Here is a 22,570-nt window from a genome sequence, read left to right as displayed (position 1 = left end):
GCCTCTGAAGGTAGCAGCTGCCCGTTGCTTGAAAACTCTGTTCCCAATAAAGCTAAGATCCAATTATTCTCATTTATAAGAGCTCAAAATTAGCTTGAATATTGCTGTTTTGCTGTGTCATTCCTGCAGCTGAAACTAAGCCACAACGGTGTGCTCTGACTTAAAAATGTTAGCTGATTTGTAGGGTGATGGATGTATTCTATCCTGTGGGTGTAAGGTGACTGAAAAGCAGAAGCGTCTGTCACAGTGGCTTGGGCTTGATTCTGTGATGCTGCAGGCAGGTGGCAAACTGGGAGACTTGAGGATACGAACTAACAGTTCTTGAAAATTTGCTTCAGGCATTACATATAGCTGTTAGGATGGGATCTAAAAGTAGTACTTTTCAAAACAGGCAGGGAAAAAAATACCCCACCCTTTCCTGTCACACTGTTTTGATGACAGAATTCATTGATTGTGTTACGGGAACTAGCTTTGGAGGCTTTGACCCACATAACCCTTTGCACTTTCCCTTACTGAAGTGTTAAGTGAAAGTGACTTTGGATAGTTTACGGCACTGCAAACTTCTGATCACACAATGTTTGTGTGTATATGCGTGTGTGTGCATTTTTGTATATATTTTTATATATTTATATAAGATATATACATGTGTATATAAAAGCACAAAACAGTTTACTGCAAAACAGTTTTTGCATTCAAAAATTGCGTTGATCCATGTGACCTCAACATGTGAGATTCATTAGTTTGCAAGGTGTGATTCTCTTCTCTGTCTGTTAGAGGTGAATCCACAAGGGAACTTAAATTGTTTTATTAACCTTGAAGTTTGTGCAGCAAGCGTGTGGAAGGTAAAAATGGGTGACCATCCTGAAAAATGAGTGACATGTCTTTCTGTCAAGCTGGCATTGGTGATTCTGATTTGTTAGTACAAATTCTATCAATACAAAAGCACGACTAGCAAATATGATTGATAAATGTGCTGAGTGTCTGAAGGTCATGACGTTTGTTTTACTGTTTTGTTATGTTACCGTGTCTTTTTATATTGGATTGGAGACACGTTCTGGTTCACAATGGAAAACATTTGCTTTGAGCAGAATGTGGATATTTTTTTTCTGCGTGCTTTTTGATAAAGGGTATTGCATGTAGAATAGTTGAGATATGCTTAAGAGTTGGAAGCTGATTCAGTTTCACTGTCCAATTCAGTCTCTCAAATTAGTTCCCAGCATTTCTCAAATGCCCTTTATGAGTGTTGGTTTATGTCCTATGTGTTTTTTCTCATTATTTATTATAACAGGATGTTTGATTTCTGTTAATCTCCTGTTACTTGCCTTAAAGTATTGGAGACCTGTAATCAAGTATTTCCCATGTTCTGGGCTTTTTTTCTATATTCTGCATTCTATCCCAAGTAATGCTCTGCTTAAGTCTTTTCCTTGGTTCCTCTGGCTAATGCTTTTCAGCTGCTCCTGGTTCAGCTCCTGGTTCCCAGTATGGCACAATGACCAGGCAAATCTCGCGACACAACTCTACCACTTCTTCAGCATCTTCTGGTGGATACAGACGGAATCCTTCTGTGACTGCCCCATTTTCTGCTCAACCTCATGTTAATGGCGGGCCTCTTTATTCTCAAAATTCAAGTAAGCTTCTGAGCTGTGAAATCACATACTGTTTTGAGCAAAACGATTGTAAAAGCATGCATGGCATTTTAATTCATTTATGAAGAACATCAATCAGATTACTGCTTTCTTTCCTAAAATAGAAGGAAAAACAAACAAGAAAAACCATATTGAAGTTGTACAGTGATTGCGCTATATGCAATTATACTGTTTTCCCCTCTGACTTGTTTGCTGTTACTCATGACAAGAAATTATTATGATTGCCTATCTAATTATAGGCACATTATACTTAGCATTTCAGGTGTGCTTGGAGAACACGAACTAAAACCAGATTTTTTTTGCAGGAAACCTAACATGGTTGTAGTACAGTCTCTCCACTACTGGGCTAGTGGCAAGAGAGTACTGTCAGAGCACAATGCTCAAGGGCTCATGTAACAACCTTTTCCCATTACACAGTTCCTCCCTGTCTCTGTCTCTTCCCTAAATCCTTTCCTGATTCCAGCTTTCTCCTTTGTTCTTAGTTTTAAGCTTGACTGTTAAAAAAGAGCTCAGTCTCTCTCTTTTTAGCACTCTTCCTCTGTGCTTCCACACTAGTAGTAGTATAGATGGAGATGAATGAGGGGAGGAATGGGTGCCATGGACAAGTGAGCAGGTTTTAGTCAGCAGCATCCTGCCTACCTACCCAACAGGGCAAACAAAGTTCGCTGCGGGAAGATCTGCAAAATAAGGATCTACTAGAGTGTTGGCAGAAAGCCATTTCTATCAGGAAACCTCTTCCCTGCTGTTTCCATAAATTTTGACCAGACACACATAGAGGAGCGATAGTCCTCTAATATTTCTGGTGGTGGTCTTCGGTGATCCAACTCTTCAAACTTCAGAGGGATATTTCTTTTAAAAAGAAATGTTGACGTTTGGGCAGAAGATCACTTTGGACCAGTGTTTGCTGTTGTGTACTTACTTTTAAGGAAAGAATGCATATAATGTTTGAGACACTAAGGTGAAGAGTTTTCTCAGTGGTTTAGAAGCATTACATTTATTGGAAAGCATTTTTATATGCAGACACAGTACCTATTTTCTGCCCCCCACCCCCATCCTGATGCTTTTCCTTCTCTCTCTCACTCATACTGGCCCTTCGTTTTCCTCCACGCTCTCATTCCTTCAAATTAGTTCACCATAACAACAGAAACTCCTTCCTGTTTGAACAGTTGTGTTCTGTTGAATAAACATGGCTTTACTTCTGGAAATAGTTCAGCTGTCTCAAATGCTCTGCACACCCGTTTCTGAACATTTACATTTGTCCAAAGCAATTTTTTGCTCAAATGCAGGTGCTGTTCCTTAATCCAGCCTCTCTGGTGTTTTCAAAATACTGATTGCCGGGTTTTAAACAGTATTTTGATGGGTGTGTTTTTCTACTTTAAACTGTTTTCCTCTGTTTCTGTGACTGGTGATTTTTTTAAATTATTTTTTAATGCTATTGTCTTGACATTAGATCCAGGTCCCATGTTTTCTTAAGGTTTTACTTTTCATGCTAACAAATACTCTGTTTTTTCATAGATGTTTACTTCAATTTTGTGAGAAACCTGTTTGTTCTCCCTCTTTTATTGATCATTTCTCCCATACAGTTTATTTGGTTATTGGTTTTGTAATGAACTAAATGCTCCATTTTATTCATCAAACATTAATCTTAGTTATGGCTTTATTTAAAACTGTTGCTTACTTGGAAGTACAGAACCTCTTTCAAACTTGGCTCCAACTAGATTACCCTGCTGAATTCCCACCTTCACAGGAATTTCTCTGCTTCAGTGCAGGAGAAATTCCACTGAGAAAGGGGCACGGTATAAACCAATGAGTTGATGTTTTGTGGGGTTTTTTTCTTTTTCTTTTTCTTTTTTTTTTTTTTCCTCTCTCCCTGACGCTTCACGGGGAGATGTCCTGTCAGGGCTGGCACTTAGGGCAGAATGGCATGCCCTGCTGCTACCATGCTGCTTTCCTGCCCGAGAGGGAAGAGTTGGACATCTCAGCTGTCAGCCCAGCATCTCTGACCACTGGTGATGTGTGTCTTGCATCTTATTACTTGTCCAGTAGGTACATACTTCAGAGAAGATGAGCTTGCAAGTGCTTCTGGGGAGCCCTGTGCGCTAGCATAGCCAGCTGTAGCTGTTGAAGCCTTTGCCAGCCTCTTAGGTTGCTGAGCACCTTCTAACCACAGACAATAAAAAATAAAGCTCCATTCTGCTCTAAACCCACCTGGTTTTCCTACCAGCAAGCAAGAAGGGTCTGTTTTCTGTGTAAAACAAACACATAGAAAGCCAACCCACAGCCCCCCTACCCCAGCAGAACAAAACGAGGGGCAGTGCTGTGTGCTGCGACTGTGAGGTGTCGGTGTTGCAGCACTGCTTCCCTTGTAAAGTAGCTGTCTTTGCTCTGTCTCAGTGCTGCTTAGCCGCACTTGATGCAGCACGGTACTCTCACTTTAGAGGAGTCCAGAATCCTGCAAAACATCACCTCAGTTTGTAGTGGTGTACTTTTAATAGGTTAACTACAAAATTTAAGTAATCCTTATTTGGCAGTAAGACGAAAGCTCAGTTTTGTGTGCTCCCCAAGTGAAGTGGAGCAAGTCCCTTCACATGCGCAACCGGTGAGCTTCCAGACACACAGCCCGCACTCGGCGTTTTATTCAGCTGGACACAGGGGCATGCTTCACTTTTTGAGCCTCCACTGGCTAATCACGAATTCAGCCTTGTTGGAAACACAAGCTTGAAGAAGGTTCTTATATGTGTGTGTTCTTGTTGTTCTTTACATACTTTGTTTTGTGGTCCTCGTTACTGACGACTGCTTTTGTTTGTTTCCTTTTTTCTTTCTTTCTTTTTTTTTTTTTTTTCCTTTGTCTGTTTGACTTTCCCTGATATGGTGTGTGTGTTGCTACCAGTTTCTATTGCTCCACCCCCTCCCCCTATGCCTCAGTTGACTCCACAGATACCTCTCACAGGCTTCGTGGCCAGGGTGCAGGAAAACAGTAAGTTTGGACAAGCTGAGCTGTTAAAGGGTAGAGCCTACTTTCTTCTAGCATGCATGGCTGGCAAGTCAGACTCTTATTTTGTTTCCTTTTCCAGAAGCTAATACCATCTTGCATTCTAGTGTCAATATGCTATTGGAGCTGAAGGGCACACTCTTCAATATTTTATAACACGTGCATGATTATTACTGACCCATTTAAGTTCTGAACTGCAAATTTATTATAGAAATACAGTGTGAAATACGTGGCATATGCTTGATGTGAACATAGAAATGTATCGTAATTAAAAATATTAATTTCATGTTGAATCATCCTGCCTGAAGCTTTTTCACGAGGGATAATTGATTAGTTTTTATTAGAAAGGCTTATGTAGACTGTAAAAATGTGTGCTGTCTAACCAGTGATTGTAATACTGTAGTAGTTTTCAGGAAGCTGTACAGTCAATTGAAAAAGTGCAGTCTTAGGATCTGCCATTACAAAGGAGCTTGTAAGGTTTTTCTCCTCTCAGCAGCTTTTCCTTCTCTATTTCTTTGTGTTCTCTAGCCAAATTTCCCTACTGAGCTTCTTGCAGCATAGCTCTGCATGTTAGGTTTGCGAGAGAGATGCTCCCTGGTATGATCTGTGCTGTAAGGTGTTCTATACCGGTAACTCTGCTTTTACCGTTACTGCTTGATTCATTTCAGGTGAGTGTTACTGTCCCAAATACTAGCGCAGGTGTAAAGCTGTGTCGCTGATCAGGGGACATCTTTGCTGTAGGAGTACATTGCAGTTCTGTAAACAACAGAATGAATGCAATGTGAATAGAGCATGAAGTAAATATAAAAATGTTTTTAAAGTCTTTGGGAGCCTTAATGAAGTTCGTTAGGACCTCGTGCTACTAGCACATCATAGCTGTATAGCTCAGTCGTACATTTAGGGGCCTCAGACCTGACAAGTGCTGCTGTTCAGCTTCCCGTTAGAGCTTTTAAGTGGTCGTGTTCTGAGCATTCCCCTAGAGACAGGAGGCATCTCTCTGATTCTCATTCCAAAAGAAGGTATTTTGGTGTTGTGGTGTAGAACACCACAACAAGAAGAAGGTAAATAATAAGAATCATGTTGATGTGGAATAGTATGCCACAAAATTGTGTTGATGAACCTTTCCAAAATTCAAAGTGTAGAGGTATACCTGCTGAAGATGGAAGTTACAGAATGTCTTCACTTGCAGATAAACTTAATAAAATTGACACCTGCTTCTGAATTGTTCCAAGTATTGTCCTCCTGGAGATAACACAGCCCTTGGGAGAGTGGAGGTGAAAGGGACAGACTTACTTGCGTGTGTGACAACAAAGTGCAAGCTGACTTGTAAATGAGATTGCAGCAAAAATAGCTGAAGCTTGAAATCTGGTCTTAGGAATTGTTCTTTTTATTTTCTGTCTTGTAACAAACGGTCCCTTGGGTTTGAAAGTTACATAACGAGTATGGCTTTGAGCTGCCGCTGCCTCATCTTGGAGGCAGGGGGGTGTGTGGCAGTCTGCGCATACCTTCAGCAAAACTGGTGTTTGGGGCCGTTGAGTTTTGGTATTGTGTGCTAGACATTCATCTGCCTCATTTTCTGCAAGGAGTCTACAAGGGAGTGGCGTTAGGGAGGTGTGGGTAGGCTTGTCTTTTCCTTGTCATAAAGATCGGTGGGTTTGGAAAGCAACGTCCTCTGCTCTGTAGAATTCCTTCAGAGGACAGCGACGGAGGGCTTAGAAACTATGCAATGCCTATTTTTTTTCCTGCGCCCTGTGCCCAAACTGTGAGTATCTCCTTCAGAGAGGATTTCCAGTGTGTCCAGTGCCCAGGGACAACTGATTGAATGTAAATTGCTGTACTGTCACATTGTGCTTTCAAAAGAAAGTCTGCTGGTCCCCATCTAAAGAACAGGGATGTGAGTACGTACGAGAGAAGATATCTCCATTTGGAGCTGTATAAATACTGGTCCTTTTACCCTTTTTCATTTAATGTGGTTTTCTGTGCCTCTTTTCCCCCCTCCCCTAGGGAAAGTAATGCTGTTCTAGTTTGCCAATTTTAAGTTCAGAACCAGAAGTCTAGGTTAAAATCCAAGAGGCAGGAAGATACTTCCATGGGGTGGCACTTGTCTCATTCTCTGTTCCATTCTCTCCCCTTGTTTAAATGTGAAGATGAATCGTTTTAAGTGTTTCCCATATAGCGTGCAGTTTCTGCACTGCGTCTCAGTTAGGGTATGTGTTGGCACTTTCACACTTGCATTTCCTGCCTTCTCTTCTTTTCGAATACGCAACTTCACTGTTGAATAAATACAACTTTTTGCATTTCATAAGGTAAGGATTTCTCAAGATCTCAAAGGATTGTTGTTTCAATACTGGGGTTTTTTTTGTGGGTTAAGATGGAAGTTAAGGGGAAAAATACATTTTGTGAAAGATGTGCCGAAACTACTGCACAAAACCAATCCATTCATGAACAGTGTTGTCATGTGTCTATGGTGGATTAATGAAGCCTGCCTGTGAGCGCCATTCAGTAACATCGGCAAGACGCAGCGTTCACTCGGCCAAAGACTTTGTTAGTCCGTCTCCTAGTGACATAAATGGGCTTCTGTATGGGGGAGGAATCACGAATACAGTGGCTGCCAGTCTTACTGGTGGAGAGAGCGGTGGGGTGTACAGCTCAGCTGGTCAAGTTGAAGAGGAGCTGGGCTTGCAGGTGAAGAATAGAATTAGCTCTTCAAGGGGTAGAGAGCAGGCTGGGTGCCAGAGCTGAGGCAGCCTCTGCCCCTTCCCAGCAGGAGCTTTGGCTTCCCCTATACCAGCGCAGCTGTTCTGAGCCAGCTAGGACATGGAGTTATGCTCAAGCCCCTTGTCAGGGGCATGTGGCTGAAGAGCAAAGGTTAGTCACTGCTGGAGTAGCGGCCAGGCAAAAATAAAGAGCATTAAAGCAAACAGAAACTCTATTACTAATCTCCAATGCCACTGTAACTAGCAGTAGCTCACGTTTTCACTCAGTGTTGTTCTTTCCTTGCCCCACAGCTTGGCTTTCTTCTCAAAGTTAGTGTGGTGTGCTGGAGCTACATGCTCCGGAGCACATGCCCAGCCTGATGGCTCCTTCCAGTGAAACCCTTTCTAAAGCAGTGGTTTTCAGCCTGTTTTCAATGTGCAGACTCACAAATCTCCTGTAATTAGATCTGAATTGCTATATAACACAGTTTAGTAACAATACGCTCCCTTTTAGTAACTTCTGGCTTCATAGTGCTTACATCTAGGTCCATGGGTACTGGACCACAGTTCCCAAGGAATAGAAGTGACTTGATGTCTTGCATCTGAGTGTGCTGTCTCTCTCCTTTGCTGCCAGCTGCTGTGAACGCTACTGAAAACCGATTTGATGAACTGATTTTAAGAGTGATTTGTACCATAATGCCTTTCTCTTTTTCCCTTTCCCAAAGCAACTTGTAATTGTGCTGATTGGAGAATCTCAGGGCAGGGATTTGACATTTTGGATTATACACTTAATTCCTTGAGCACTTTTTTCCCAAGAGCAACAGCTGCCTGTTGTAGTTTTCCATTTATTAATTGAATTCTGGATGTGTGCACACACACAAGCTAGTCTACAAGATAAGGATCTGTACAAAGCTTTTCTTCTGCAGAAGGATTACTTTGCTTTCTCTTACGTGGTTAAATCTTGGAACGCTAGTCTCTTTCTTCCCTTTTTATGATCCACACCAGATCTTTTTGTCCCCTAAACGCTAGCTCTGAGAGAGCACGAATCCAAGGAAGCAGTTTTCAGAAATAAATTGAGGTGATTGTTATAGACAAAGGATTTGTTAAAAAGTAATTAAGCTGCTGGTCCACTCCAGAGGCCTGTTGCTGCCTGGCTCAGAGGGTGCCACTCGGAGTCCTTCCATAGCTAACCACTGCAGCTAGCCCCTCAGCGCATGGACGTCGGAGCAGGAAGCTTTCCTCCCTGCTGGTGTTCAGCTTATGCCCTGCAGCATGTGCTTTGACTCTAGAAGCATTTATACATAGATCTGACCACTAATAACAAATGTAGTTGTATGTTGTAGCTGTTAATACAAAGCCTCTGTTTCTAATCAGTGCATGGTATTATAGTGCATGCTATGTGTGGTGTCCCCCCGCCCCTTTTATTTACAGTGTACGGCCTCAGGTTTGTTTGCATCTCCACACTGTTTTGATTTAAGAAAAAAAAATAATCTCCAAATGTTTCTAGTTGCTGATAGCCCGACTCCTCCCCCGCCGCCGCCTCCTGATGAGATGCCTATGTTTGATGACTCTCCTCCTCCTCCACCCCCACCCCCTGTGGATTATGAGGATGAGGAGGCTGCTGTGGTGCAGTACAGCGATCCCTATGCAGATGGAGATCCTGCCTGGGCACCTAAAAACTATATAGAGAAAGGTAAGGGACGCATTGCAACTGTGTGTTACTGCGGTATTGGAGGATTAATGGTGTCTGAAGGGAATGAACAGTTTGGCTTGGGTCTGAAGAAAACAGTCATTGTCCCTGCCAAGTCAGAACTCGAACCATTCTTTTCTTAGTTTGCGTATACACCTAGTGCAATAAAATACAAGCCTGCCAAAGAAGGATTATAAAACACCTTCATGCATTCTAGAATGGATAGAAAAAAATTCCTTCGTTATGAGAAGCAGATGTAAATCAGATGGCTTTCATCTTCACTGAGCTGCTGGACTGTGTCCGTAGCTACCTCAGGATTGCTGGGCAGTCATCTAGAAATCGTGTTGCAAAAAGGCCGGAAAGTTGGAGCTGTATTTATCCCATCAAACTAGATAGCTAGAGTGGATCATTAGACTTTCAGCTATGAAATGTAGTGAGGCTTCCTTGGAGACTTACCAGTGGCTCTAGATCAGCAGAGTATAAACTGTGCTTAGGTATGAGCCCATATAGTAAACGTCGTCTTGTGAATAATTGAGATGCTGGTTTCCTGCCTGTAGAGCTGTCTGTGTTTGACAGCGAGCATTCTGTCAACAAGCAGTGTTGCCAATTCTCTCATGATCTGATAAACTGCATCATTATTTGATAGGCATTAAGACATCAGATTTCTGAGAATATGTATGTATAATAGTAGGTTCTTGGAATTCATAAAACTGATCAATTGCATAAATCCATGCTAACTGTTTTGAGAAGGGTAAGGCTGTGATGTCCCAGGTTTGTGTATTCATAGTGGTAGTTTCTAATTCCAGTATTACTGGTAGTGACATTCACTTTCCTTGGGGGGATCTCTGCTTTGTTAAATTGCGCATAATGAGCTAGAGGTTGGTAAGAGTAATGTATTCACCAAGCAGGTACTGAAAAGTAGCTGAGGTTGCTTCTCCTTTGTCCTAAAGTAACTCCTATCCTTGCACACGTTGCAGCTCCTTGAAAAGTAATGCCAAAACTCCTTATCCCATAGAAGCTCTGTAGCAAAGACCGTCCATTTCTCTACGGTGGCTTTAAGCAGCTATGTTTACAAGATCGTATGCTGAAGTACATGCTAGATAGCTGCAGGGGCCACAGTGCAGAAATTTTTTTTTCCCCTGTTGGTCCGTTCCTACAGAATGAATTTTTAAATTTTTGTTATATTTTTTTTAGGCTTTTTCTAATCAAGAGATCCCTATACAGGGATCTATATACCTTTGAGATAATCTGACCAGAAATGACTGCCACACTCAAGGAGCCAGTTATTTCATAGCTCAGCTCTGAAGTGTCTATAAGCTCCACTTTACTGTGTCGCAGTCAACTGTACCTCTCTGCCAACAGTTTGAGTGTTCAGTGTAGTGACCACCCACTTCTTACTGGTAGCTAATGTTGCAAGAAAAGTGAAATTTCATTTTCTGGACTTAATTTTCAACAGGGAAAGCATGTGAATCCATTATGGAGAATCCCAGGACAGCAAGCTAGTCATTTAAAAAATAACTGTACTTCAAAAAATGTTAATGCCGATGTTATTAATAAAATGTTAAACATGTCCCTGTTCAATCCACAGTTGTTGCTATATATGACTATACAAAGGACAAAGACGATGAGCTGTCGTTTATGGAGGGTGCAATCATTTATGTGATAAAGAAGAATGATGACGGCTGGTATGAAGGAGTTTGCAATCGAGTAACTGGCTTGTTTCCTGGGAATTATGTTGAATCAATCATGCACTATGCTGATTAAAATCCTTTGCTTTTTAAAGCTGGGTCTTGTATTCAGTCATACCATGATTATTTACAAGGGGTAACTAAAAGCTAACAGAATTGTCTTAATATACTTTAAGAAAAAAAATAAAAAATGTGCCCATTTCTTTAGGCCATACTGTTTTAATGGTATGATTGAATGTCCATCTCTCTAAGTCTCTGGAGACAGTATGTCTTACCTGATGGCAATTTGTAAAACAAGCAACTGTCTATAACTGGTTATACTTATTTACTTATGCATTGTTAATTTTATGACCAGCCTAAATATTCTGGGGAAGTAGGGTATAATATTTAATGAACCATGATCAGATTGTGCCATTACATTTTTCAGTACAGCATGGTAACTAACACTACGTTAGACTAACATATTAAAATCTGGATGAGAAGTTTAATGTTAGTGCTGGTCATATTACTTTTTGTTTAGACTCTTTGCTCATTCTTGAACTATATTTGTTTAAAGCATGCATACAAACTTATGTATTGAAATATACTTTTTTAAAAATCCAAGATGCTTCCAATTGTTGTAATCTTTACCTGGAGTATTCTCACTAAAGTCTATTACAATGAGTTGTTTGGGTCTAAGGTGTCCATGTGAATCAAAAAATGGGTGGTCTTATGTATGTGTAATTTGTACCCAAGTTTTTTTAATGAGTAAATTTACATTATGACTTTTTCCATTCATAAATATATAAGTGAACCAAAGGTCTTGTCCATTACTTTGTTGGTTGGCTTGGCAAAGAAGTTTGGAATGCTAACGTAGCGAAACCATGGCTGTGTTATCCCAGGCAATGTACTAAAAGCAAATGTTTGTAATGTGACTTTATCACTGACAGAGGGCAAATAAATTAGATATGAAACCTGAATTACACATTTATACATACTCTTAAAAGTTCTTTTCTTCCAGAATTCATTTTAGCAAGGCTTCTTGATTGAATCTAGTTACCTAGATGCAGTATGTTGGACACCATCTCTAACTGACATTTCTCAGTGGAAACTGTATCTGGCTTGGTGATGTGCCCAGCTGAGCAGAGATGGCAGGCTGTCCTCAAGATACGACAAAGGGGGGCTGAACATGACAGGAACGGTGCCATCGTGTTAAGGGATCACAGGCGGAGACAGATAGAGATGATGTACTTCCCGGTTCCACAGATTCTGTGGCTTAAATAACCTGAGAAGGAATGCGGTAGTACTGGATAATTACTGTAAGAGGAATGTGTCTGGGACTTCAAAGCAGACTTCTAGGAGGGTGTTGAACATACTCTGGAAATGAGTGATGGAGTGGAAGCTTTGATTGGCTGTTGAATCATTCATTTTTAGCGTAAGTTAGGAACACTGGGCATTTCATTTTCTTAACTGTAGCAATCCCAAATTCTGCATCTTGTAAACTGCTAGCGAGTAGCAACCCATAGCACACCTGCATTTCATTATGAATTGCAAAACTACTTATTGATGTATATAACCAAATAAAGTCTACGTACAGTATTTTTTATAATAAACCAGTTTCCGCATATACAATGTCAGGTAATTATGTAGTTTAACAGCCAGGAAAGCATTCAAACCACCTCTCTCCACAGAGTTTACCAGAGAGTAACATGCATGCGCTATTTATTAGTGTGGACAAGTGAAATCTGGAACAACTTCAGTTCTCATACGCTGATTTATATTTATTCTCATTGCAGCCTTTGTGCATTAACATGTAAACATCTTCCCCCCTCCCCCCCCCAATTAATAGCCTCCACTAAAACAATTGTACAGCACAGTTTGATTTGCTCTGAATTGTATGGCTTCCCACAATAAAACACCTTAAACTTCTGCTTTTTTTAAAAAAAAGTAGAACTTCAAAAAAAATGTTTTTAAAAAAATAATTTTTGGTAGCCTGTGTTGGAAGCAAGTATCTTTTGAAATAAATTTAGGCACAGTCTGGTAAGTAGCTGCCAGAACGAGTGGAAGGAGTTCCCTCACTTGTCTCGCGTGAGTACCATCTCCGTCAGTTGAATGAGGGCTTCTCTTTCAGGGGATGGCCGTAGCTTACTGATCTCTCTTGAAGCTTCATGGCAGTAGCGCTGGGCGAGGTAGGTTGTTTGCTGCACACCATCACTCTTATGTAAGAAGACAGTTAAAGGTAATGGGTAACTGGTCAGCCTCCCTCCTGCCTTCTGTCTCTTCTGGTTACAGGGGGAAGTTTTAAGGTCAGTAAGTACCCTGAACACTTAATTATACACTCTGAAGGGGAAAGGAAGAGGATTCATTCAATGTTCATTGAACCTTACATCTCTTCCCCGAAGTGTCAAAATACTAAGACTCATCCATGCTAAACTTAGGTATACTTACAAAACAACAGTATTATTAATAACCATTAAGTAGAATTAGAAACTAACGGTTTAACATCTTCTCTCCTGCTCTAAATAAAGATATATAGAAAAAATACGCTGTCTTGAAAAAATAGGTGTTAATTTTGCGCAATTATTTGGTCTTCTCAGACCACAGTCACATCAATTTTAATTGACTGCAGTGCACACTCCGTAAGACTGACTGGTAATTACATGCAGCTTAAACCAGTTGTTAGATACACCTACTCTTCAGGTAAGGGAACTGAGTTCATGCTTGAGCTTTTTACTTCTATTACATAGACTTCATACTATTGGAGGGGGGGAAAAAGGGGGAAGAAAAAGGCACCTGTTCAGTACCTAGTATTTCTGCTAAAACACCATGCCAGTAAGACAGCTGAAGACAGCAGTCTTGTTTTTAGCTTAGTATTGTACACAGCATGCTATTTAATGTGTATTTGAAAATGCAGCCCTGCCCTTTTACTTCAGAGGCAATGAATTTCAAACTGATTTCAGCAGGGACAGCGCTTCCAGAATGAAATATTTAGTATCGGTCCTACCTGCAACACGTAATTCCGAGCACGTTCAACATCTCCTGGCTTACTGAATCGTCTCATTATCATAGCATTCATTTCTGGAAACTTAAGCACAAAGGGAGAAAGTTTTGCACTGCTTGTGAATTGTTTTTCATGTAGCTGCCTGCCGTGCTTAGGTCAAAAAGGAACCAAAGTACAGACCTCTTCCCTTGCCACTGTTGTTACTACAGGTGTAGCTATAGGTTAATACCTGCAATGTGCATAGCACTGTAGTATAGTAAAGCCCAAGCATTTAAAACTTAAAACTGGCTAGCTCTGTTGGCTGTAGCCAGCTGGTACTGAAAGTTAGCGCCTGCCATTTCATCAGTGCAGTGACTTCTGTTGTGGCTACTTGCAGGTGTATAATCTGGTTCAGGTAATCTTACATTAATGATGGTTAGTGTTGGCACACCTAGAAGCAGCACCCCTTCTCCCACACATACAACAAAGAACTCAGCAGGTTTGTTGTAGCTATATTGCACAATTAAACCTGTTAACCCCTTCATGATACCTTTGACTGTTACATCCACTTACGCTTTTCCCTTGCTCTGATGGTTTATATACACAGGCTTTATCTCTGGAAAGCTCAGAACAGATTTTTATAACAGAAAAACGTATTTTGTTTTCAGTTGCATAGAATTTGGTTTTAGTACTGCACACAATTCCCTACAAATCAGGTAGATAACTGAAGTCAGTTCTCTGAGAAAGTCACTGCATCAGTTATCTAAACATGCAGGTGCTTTCTTCAGACAGTCCAGAAATAGGAAAACCTGGTGCTTCACAAACAAACCAAGGCCACAACTGAAGGAGCTACTCCGCAGATTTATTTCAAAGGAAAAAGGTGTTTGTTCGTCTTGTCTGAAAGGGTTATAGTCAAACAAAGATGATTTTATTCCCATACACTTGTAAACAATTATCTGCTTTCCTTGCACACGTTTGGTCCTGAAGCTGTAGATCTACAAACTTGTTATGGAACAAACATGTAGCATTCCTCATCGTTGTGACATTTCCCTGTTACTCACAGGTAGTCTCCTTGGATGATGCATTTAGAAGTTTATTGGTGACTCATACTTGGCTTTCTGTAGATCCTAGCTTTCTTGCCATGTAATGGCAATTTAATTGCAATGTTAATATCCATTTTCATATTATTAATATGTACAATTATACAGGATGTGTATGCTTTCACTTTTTATATTTAAGCACTAAAGGATATAAAAATCCTTAAGCCTGTAATGCAAAGCTGTTAACAGTTCTGGAGATTTCACGGGCAGTATATAAGCATTTGACAGGAATGCTTATAGTAAGAACCCTCGTTCTTCATCTGCAATAGTTTAAGAGCAGCTCTACACTTGGTGTATACTAGTGTACTTCCTTAAAAAAAAAAAAAAAAAGGTTGGGTTTTGGGGTTTTTTTTTGAGTGAACTAACCTTAATTACTGATTAAGTAGGTCTCACATAAAGCTGAACATTTTTTGTATAAAGGCCTCTCCTTAATAGCCTAATCCACAAAAATGTATTTCAGAGGGAGGGGAGAGGACAAGAAGAAAAGGCAGTTGTCACTGAAGATCCGGAGCACATTACAGTATGTTTGTCAAGAAGACAACATGAGGATTACCAGATACATTAAAGGGTACGCAGGACAGCAGTAACCATAATTTCAAGACAAAAGACGGCCTATATATAACAACTACATTTTGGACTATCTTCAAGTCCTAGCTCAGGAGTTTTTATATTCTCAGATACAAATAGATGAAACATCGTTTAGTAGCAGCACAGATAAGTATCTGTTGAAGCTCCAGATTTTTTTAGCACTTATACTTTCTTTATATATCACTTAAGTCTGTAGTGCTGTGCTTCCAGTTTCTTGAAGACAGCAGGAAATTTTCAGCAAAGCAGCCTTCCGGTTAATGCGGAAAACTTTGCAAGATGGTCAAGTTATCATTCAATGCAAAAACATATGTTTCCCATCTAGCAAAGATATAAACAAGGAAAAGTGCTAAAAAGTGACCTACAAATAACAAGTAAGATTTAAAAATAGGACTGACAGATTTTCTTTTCTTGCGTTTCTGTATTATGAACTCATTTGTTATAAAGCTAATTAAATGACAGATGAAATTGAAAGTCAGAGGCAGCCAACCCAAACAAATGAATAAAAGAACAGTTTTAATTAAAAAAACTGGAATATTCAACACCCACAAGACAGTGTCACCCATTCTCTACCAAAATCAAGAGTATTTGCAACATGTCCTTGTTTCTCTTTCATGCACAAACCAACCATTTCACAATTGCATCTTCTTTTGTACCTGTCTCTTGCTGTTCCTTAGACAACTCCAGCTGCTCATGACTAACAAGATCCTGCTGCTTATGAACACATTCTGAAATAATGATTCAAGAACAAGTTTGTGAATCTCCCAGAGGAGCCTGTGGGGAGGAACTGAGAACATGGAAGACGCTGTTCTCTGCATGCATTCATATGCATTCGTCTGCATTCTTAAGTGGCTGATACTCTGCTTTCCTGTCTTTTCTGAGATACATGTCCTTGTAAATGCCCAGAGGATGAGGAAACAAACACCTGCATACGTTCCATCTCCCCCACCCCAGGCTCTTTAAGACAGAGGGGGAAGTAAATGTCATAAAGTTGTAGGGTTTTTTTAATTACTTAAAACTTCTCCCACTTCAAGCTCTGAGCAATTCCGATGACAGATCGCAGACGAGAGCTCTGTTGGAATGAGTTGTGCCCATTTTTGTATCATGCTGTGGAGTCTGGTAGGAAGGAAAGCCTTTTAAGTCCCAGGTCTTTCCTCAAGTGAATCAGAAGCTTGAGCAAGGTGCATTAAACCAGTTTCTTCCCCCCTATTTTAATGTTTCCTTTGGTGCTGCTGGCACTTTTGTTTTCCTTGTACTCCTCCAAATAATTTTTAAGCCCCTAAAAATCTTGACCATTTTTAAGCTTATTTTATTTATGATACTCCTTTTTCTCCTATCCAAACTACTATTACATTTACCTTCAGAAGGGAAAGCTTCCCATGTCTGTAACTGGGTAAGACTCGAGGACAAACAGATGAAGAGATCAAATCTAATAAATAGAGATGCCCACCTGAAAGCTAGGCAGAGGTTTCAGTTATTGGCCCCAGCATGGATGCAAACCCCAGAACATGGCAAAAATCCTACATACATAATCAAGCCTGAGGAGAACAAGATGGCTGAGGAAAGAATATAAGCAAGAAGCTACATAGGAATAACCTGCTGAAAACCTGCAAAAACTCTCTGAATACCTGCCCCTTTGGGAAGGTTAAGCACTTGAACAACTGGGGCAGCAAAAGACTAGTGCTGCTTCTGATACAAGGGCCTAATGGTACGAGGACTTGTGTGTGAAGGTATTTCTCAGTCTGAAAGAACATCCATGTCCACAATAAATCCAGCTGACCTTGAACGCATTGATTTTTCACATGTGCTCAGGTCATGCTCATCACTCACACTGTAGACTTGTTTGAACTGGACCTCTGTGTGTGCTGTTAAAGAGCAGCGTACGCTTTTTTTGTTTTGGGGAAATAGATTCGTGTTGACTTACCTGTCGACAAGCAAACAAGACGGGGCCTGTGGCCAATCCAAGCTTGAGATCTGCTGCTGTTGGTTTCCCCAGATGGTCAGCACACGATGTAAAATCCAGCACATCATCTATTAGCTGGAAAGAGATAAACATACAGGTTATTTTAAAACTTTCTTTTCTTAAACAAGAACTAAATACAGAATAATCCTTGTTAAGAGAAGATTTATAAAGGATTAAGATAGCCCACTTTGATTTCTAAGACTCTGGAAAAGTTTACATTTTAGATTCCCTTTAGTAGTTCAACAAAGGCACTACCTGAAAAGCTATGCCAACATTTTTTCCATACTGATACGCAATCTCATGAACTTTGGGATCAGGGCAGCCTAGAATTGAAACCTGAAAAGAAAAAAAAACAACCAAGTAAATAGAAAGCTTTAGTTAGCATTCACTTTTAGTCTCTGACCATAGGTGTGACACAGCAAGCACAGACAGTTGGGGTCTGGGAACGGAAAAAAAAGCTGACTCAGTAGCACATTCTTGCTTATCTCTGTTAGTGGATACACACAAACAGCCAAGCTTATTAGAAAACAAGGCTGAACAGCAATGCAGTATTAAAAATATATTCAAGTCTGGAAGAGATTAGCTTTATTAAATATTTATCAGACAGCAATTATAATGTAAGGATGAAGAGTGAAGAAATGTGGATGCAGGCTAGTAGTCATATACAGTCCAGTGACAGGGGAATTAGATTTATTACATATATAAATCAGCCAGGGGATAATTGGAGGTCAGACAACAGATAAATGGAAATTACATTCCTCATAAAAGATCCACAAAACTGGATGTGTTGCACCCAGGATAGGGGGGACAGTTGAGATAAAATTATTTTTAAGGGTGATGTTAACTATAACTGAATTGCTCGGGAAGATGAGCTGATAAGCTTGCAGACAAAGGTATCGAGGGATTAATTGGTGGCAAAGGAAAGACAGTGAATGAAGAAAGTACACCGAACTAGACCCAAGTGTCACTAAACTGAAATAAACAAGACATTTTAATTGAGTACAGCTAAAGGAATCAACTACTTGAGAGACTGAAGTTTTGCCGAATGAACTCCACAAAGCTAAAATACAGGATGCAAACTAAGATTTTAGAGTTAATATCTTGCTCCAAATAAGAGCACTTACGCTTTTCCATTTATGTATTAATTATACATTTTGCAAAATGAGGCTGGTTATATTTAAATACTCAGATTTATTTCAGGCTTCAATAACGCAATTATGAACAGGGGGCAAAAATCCATCCTGGTTCAGACATTCTAAATCTGCTGTGACCAACTGGAGGAGTGAGAAGTGAAGATACATTTTACTTAATGCAAGACTAAAAATGCATGCTAGGAAAGCCACACGACATAAAAATAGGTGTGTGTATATATCTATCTCTCCACACTAATTTCTCTTTAAAACTATGTAAGGTAGCAATCATTACAAGAAAAACCCCCAAAACCAAAACCGAAAACCAAGCCCAAAGTAAAAGTGAGTCCAGTAGTAGCTTTGAGGATGAACACGAAGATGGAAGTAAGAAACAACATTATGTCCTAATAAATGCAATGCAACTCGCACAAAATTAGAGACTATTTCATGCATCAGTGCATTTCGTAACTCGGCATCAGAACACGTCCCAGGCGTAGCCTGCATCTAATAGTTAAATCCCAGAGGAATCTCGATGCCTGAGGCATTAACAGCATCTCACATTTCCCAATTTTGTTTAAAAGAGGAGGACAGGATAGCAGGAAGATAATGCTACTTAAATCTAATCATACAAAATCCTGAAGGCTATTAAAACAGTGAGCTGCAAATATGGTATTTAAATAGATGTTGCTAGGGTCTATCAAACTCGATCATTTTGCCCTTTTATCCTCCTTTTGATGCTTCTCTTAAACAGTATCTGCCCCAAAGAGCTAACACCTACTGCTGTACCATGCCTAGCAAACTTTTGATTGCTTCTGTAGTATAAATCAAATAATACCAACAAGGCAGGAGGACTGCATCTACCCTGTTTCAATGAAATCTTTACCTCCCACCACATTGCATGTGAAGAATTAAAATATGGAATTCAGTAGAACAGTGACAAAATCCTGGTTACGGTGATGGGTCAGAATGGGCAGACGTTGGCAAATGGGGAAAGGAAGTGCCATGTAAAGAGAAGAGCTTTCTCATTTGATCTTAAAGGTCAGAGCAAAGCTATTCCTGTAGGTAGACAGTTTTCTGGGGACACAGCCATTACCCACATGAAAAATCACAGCAGTACAGGTACATTTAAAAAAAACAGAAGCGTTGAGTTACAGAATGTAACACAAGCAAAATTCATCAGTGCAACATTTATTCTTGCATCTCTGTAAGAGAAGACTTTCATAGCTCCTATTCAGGTTATGAATATTTCTGAAGACAAAAAAAAAATTAATAAATCCAGATTAATATGCCTATCACACCTCAAGTGACCAACTCTCTGACCATGACCACATCATAAACCTGCAACATGACCGGGTCTCGCTACCAGGGAGCTCCTTCAGGAGCCAATTTCTCAAGTTGCTCTTGGGAATTACTGCCCTCATCAGGGCTCTCCCTGGGATGCAGGCAGGCAGCCTTGTCCCAGCCAGCCTGTCACTCTTCGTGATGAAGTTTAACTGCAGCCATAATGGGATAATGGCATGCATTTACAAATACAAATCAGGATAACAATGTCAATAGAATGACATATGTTTATATATCATGATATATGCTTAAATGATAAAGTTCACCCTTTGAAAACATCATACAGCTCCCCTGATATGACTGGTTGACTACTAATTTAATCTTGTAGGAATTCAGACTTGTCCTCTACTAAATTCTAATGAAAAATGAAAAATCCTTCCTCATACCAAGTGGTACAAATTCTTTAGAAAGGTTCTTTGAATTCAGTAAAGCCAGTCAGTCTGCTTGGCGTTATTTCAAACACACTTTTAAAAATAGAAAATGGTTTCTCTTGCTTTATGTTACATGAGAGACTATAAACCAATCTTGCCTCTTTACTGAATTTCATATCCATAAATTATTCTGTTACCAGCTCTGGGTAGATACATCCTGCTCTGTTATTATGTGAGACTGTGGCAGCTGGAGTTGAAAACACTTGCACATCTATAGCAGTGCCTCTTGCAGGTCAGAGAGGAAAATCTGCTGCTGGGCAGGGATATGCTTATATCAACAGTGCAAGAGATGTTTGCTCTCACACTCCTAGAATTTGTGGACACGATGGAAAGGAAAATCTAAATCTAAAAATCTTCCCCTTTCTCCTTCATGCCCATCTCCTGAAGCAATCAGGATCTTGCCTTCTCATTTGTGGCTCATCTACCAGTTTTTCCAGACAGGAGCACTGTTCCTCTTTCCAGTGGAATAACAGTATAGTTTAGGTTGGAAGGGAACTCTGAATTTATTTGGTCCAGTCATCTGCTCAATGCAGAGCTTACTTCACAGTTAGATCAGGTTGCTCAGGGCTGTGTCCAGCTGAGTTTTGAGCATCTCCAAGGATGAAGATCCCACACCCTGTCTGGGCAACCTGTTCTAGCATTTGACCAACCTCATGGAGAAATTTTTCCTAATAGCTAATAGAAGTTTTCCATAGTACAACCTGTCCTTTCACTGCACATCTCCCCGTACACTCTACACTCTCCCATTACATAGCTGGAGAGCGCAAGAGGACTCCCCCTTAGTCTTCTCTACTCCAGGCTAAAACCAGCTCTTGGCATAGCATCTGCTCCAGCGCCAGCCATCACAGTGGCCCTTCACTGAACCCACTCCACCACGTGAATGTCTGTCTGGTACGAGGGAGCCCGGCCTTCAGGTCTCACATATGCTCAACAGAGAACAGTCGCTTCCCTTGACGTGCTGGCTACACTGGGAGGGATGCAGGCCGAAACGTGCTTGCTGCTGCAGGGCACGCTGCTGACTTTTCCTCCAAGTTCTTCAAATCCTTTTTGGTAACTGCTCTTGGCAAGGGAGTTGGAAGGCCTACCTGGAAGAGCAGAAGCTCCCCCCTGCCCCCAGCAGACAATTATCTCATCTTGAGTCTGCATTTTCATGCATTTGACCTTTTCTCAAAAAATTAATATTTTAACATGTTAACCAAGTACTTGTTTATGAAGAATTGTACTTTTACAGAAGTTAAGACTATCTGTCTGAATATCTGTGTTATATTTACACTAATCATCTCCATAGCAAACACGAAGAAGAAACACCCCCAAAGGAGTTACTGTATTTTAAATAATAAATAAGGAAATTTACTGGCTATCCATAACATCTGATGCTCCTGACACTATTACCCTACATCTGTCATTAGACTTGATTGTATTCTGCCTTCCTAGCTGGGCTGGGGGGATCAGTTGTGCCGGTGGGGGTCAGAGGTCTGATCTTCCTAGACGCAGGTTCCACACCCTGGTAGGTGTTTCTGATAGAGCCCTGAGCACACACCAAACTGCTAGTTAAAGCAGGAGCTCGCAGGTGGATTCAGAGCTGCAGAATATTCTGACCTTTTCTTCTGTCCCTAAGGCAGACCTTCCATACACAGCTTTGCCTTACACAGGGAGGCTGCATGCTTTCTCCTAATCGAGAAATCAAGAATCTCTAGTGCAACTTTACACTTATCTCAAAACGGGCATGATTTAATCCCTCTTCTGAAAGTATGCTGTGCAAAATATAAACAGCTTTATGAGGGTCAGGTATTCACATTACAGCAGGATAAAAAAAGACAGAAGGAGAACCTGCTCAGCGTATTTTGCCATCTCCAGCTTGCCTGATGACTAATAGAAATTCCACTTCAGCTTTATTGTTTCTGAATTCTTGAACCAAAGTCACCTCTCGCGTTTCGCTGAAAAATGCCTTTCAGTAACTAAGGCTCCAGTGACCCTCTAGGCCATTTGCCACCATTTCCTTTTGGAACATATCTTTTGGACTGCCACTTTGGCAACATTCCCCCATGTGGAACTATTGTAGAAATAAACTGGAGACTGGGATGGCTCTAACATCTTGAACAGACTGTTCTGTTCATAAAAAAAAGTACTCCTCTACCTCAAAGGACTTTTGATTTAAATGCAGTAATGCTTTGGCGATGCAGAAGGTATCTAACACAGGACTAGACCAGTGAATATCTATTATCTTGTTTAGACATTTTTCCAGGAATACTCTACTCTTCCATCTCTAAGGCATGACATGATAGATCTACGATGCCACCTGAACTTGTTTAGCATCTTCTTTCCAGTAAATACTTTTATTTATGCCCA

The 22,570-nt window shown here is 40.5% G+C and overlaps 2 protein-coding genes across 17 annotated transcripts in view; one reads left to right on the top strand and one right to left on the bottom strand.

The window, feature by feature from the left end:
• Positions 1 to 11,671, top strand: part of ABI1 (abl interactor 1) — an 82,067-nt gene extending 70,396 nt beyond the window's left edge. For 4 of the 14 annotated variants that reach the window (XM_040589287.1, XM_040589278.1, XM_040589275.1 and 1 more), the window contains 4 exons: positions 1,452 to 1,628; positions 4,537 to 4,623; positions 8,842 to 9,027; positions 10,613 to 11,671. In XM_040589287.1, the coding sequence (XP_040445221.1) occupies positions 1,452 to 1,628; positions 4,537 to 4,623; positions 8,842 to 9,027; positions 10,613 to 10,788 (626 nt within the window). In that variant the 3' untranslated portion in view covers positions 10,789 to 11,671. The remainder of the gene's footprint in view (positions 1 to 1,451; positions 1,629 to 4,536; positions 4,624 to 8,841; positions 9,028 to 10,612) is intronic. The other 10 variants (XM_040589288.1, XM_040589281.1, XM_040589279.1 and 7 more) reach the window with 3 other exon arrangements.
• Positions 11,672 to 12,396: 725 nt separating this feature from the next.
• PDSS1 (decaprenyl diphosphate synthase subunit 1) overlaps positions 12,397 to 22,570 on the bottom strand; it is a 23,901-nt gene continuing 13,727 nt past the window's right edge. For 2 of the 3 annotated variants that reach the window (XM_040589291.1, XM_040589290.1), the window contains 4 exons: positions 17,575 to 17,655; positions 17,281 to 17,394; positions 13,696 to 13,776; positions 12,397 to 12,907 (listed from right to left, as the gene is read on the bottom strand). In XM_040589291.1, the coding sequence (XP_040445225.1) occupies positions 12,767 to 12,907; positions 13,696 to 13,776; positions 17,281 to 17,394; positions 17,575 to 17,655 (417 nt within the window). In that variant the 3' untranslated portion in view covers positions 12,397 to 12,766. Of the gene's footprint in view, positions 12,908 to 13,695; positions 13,777 to 14,512; positions 16,085 to 17,280; positions 17,395 to 17,574; positions 17,656 to 22,570 lie in introns of those variants that run through there. The other variant, XM_040589289.1, reaches the window with a different exon arrangement.

The sequence above is a fragment of the Falco naumanni genome, chromosome 4 (genome assembly GCF_017639655.2).
Source record: "Falco naumanni isolate bFalNau1 chromosome 4, bFalNau1.pat, whole genome shotgun sequence".
In the NCBI taxonomy this organism is placed as follows: Eukaryota; Metazoa; Chordata; class Aves; order Falconiformes; family Falconidae; genus Falco; species Falco naumanni.
Note: the sequence above shows the minus strand (reverse complement) of the source record. Positions and strands in the feature narration are given on the sequence as shown.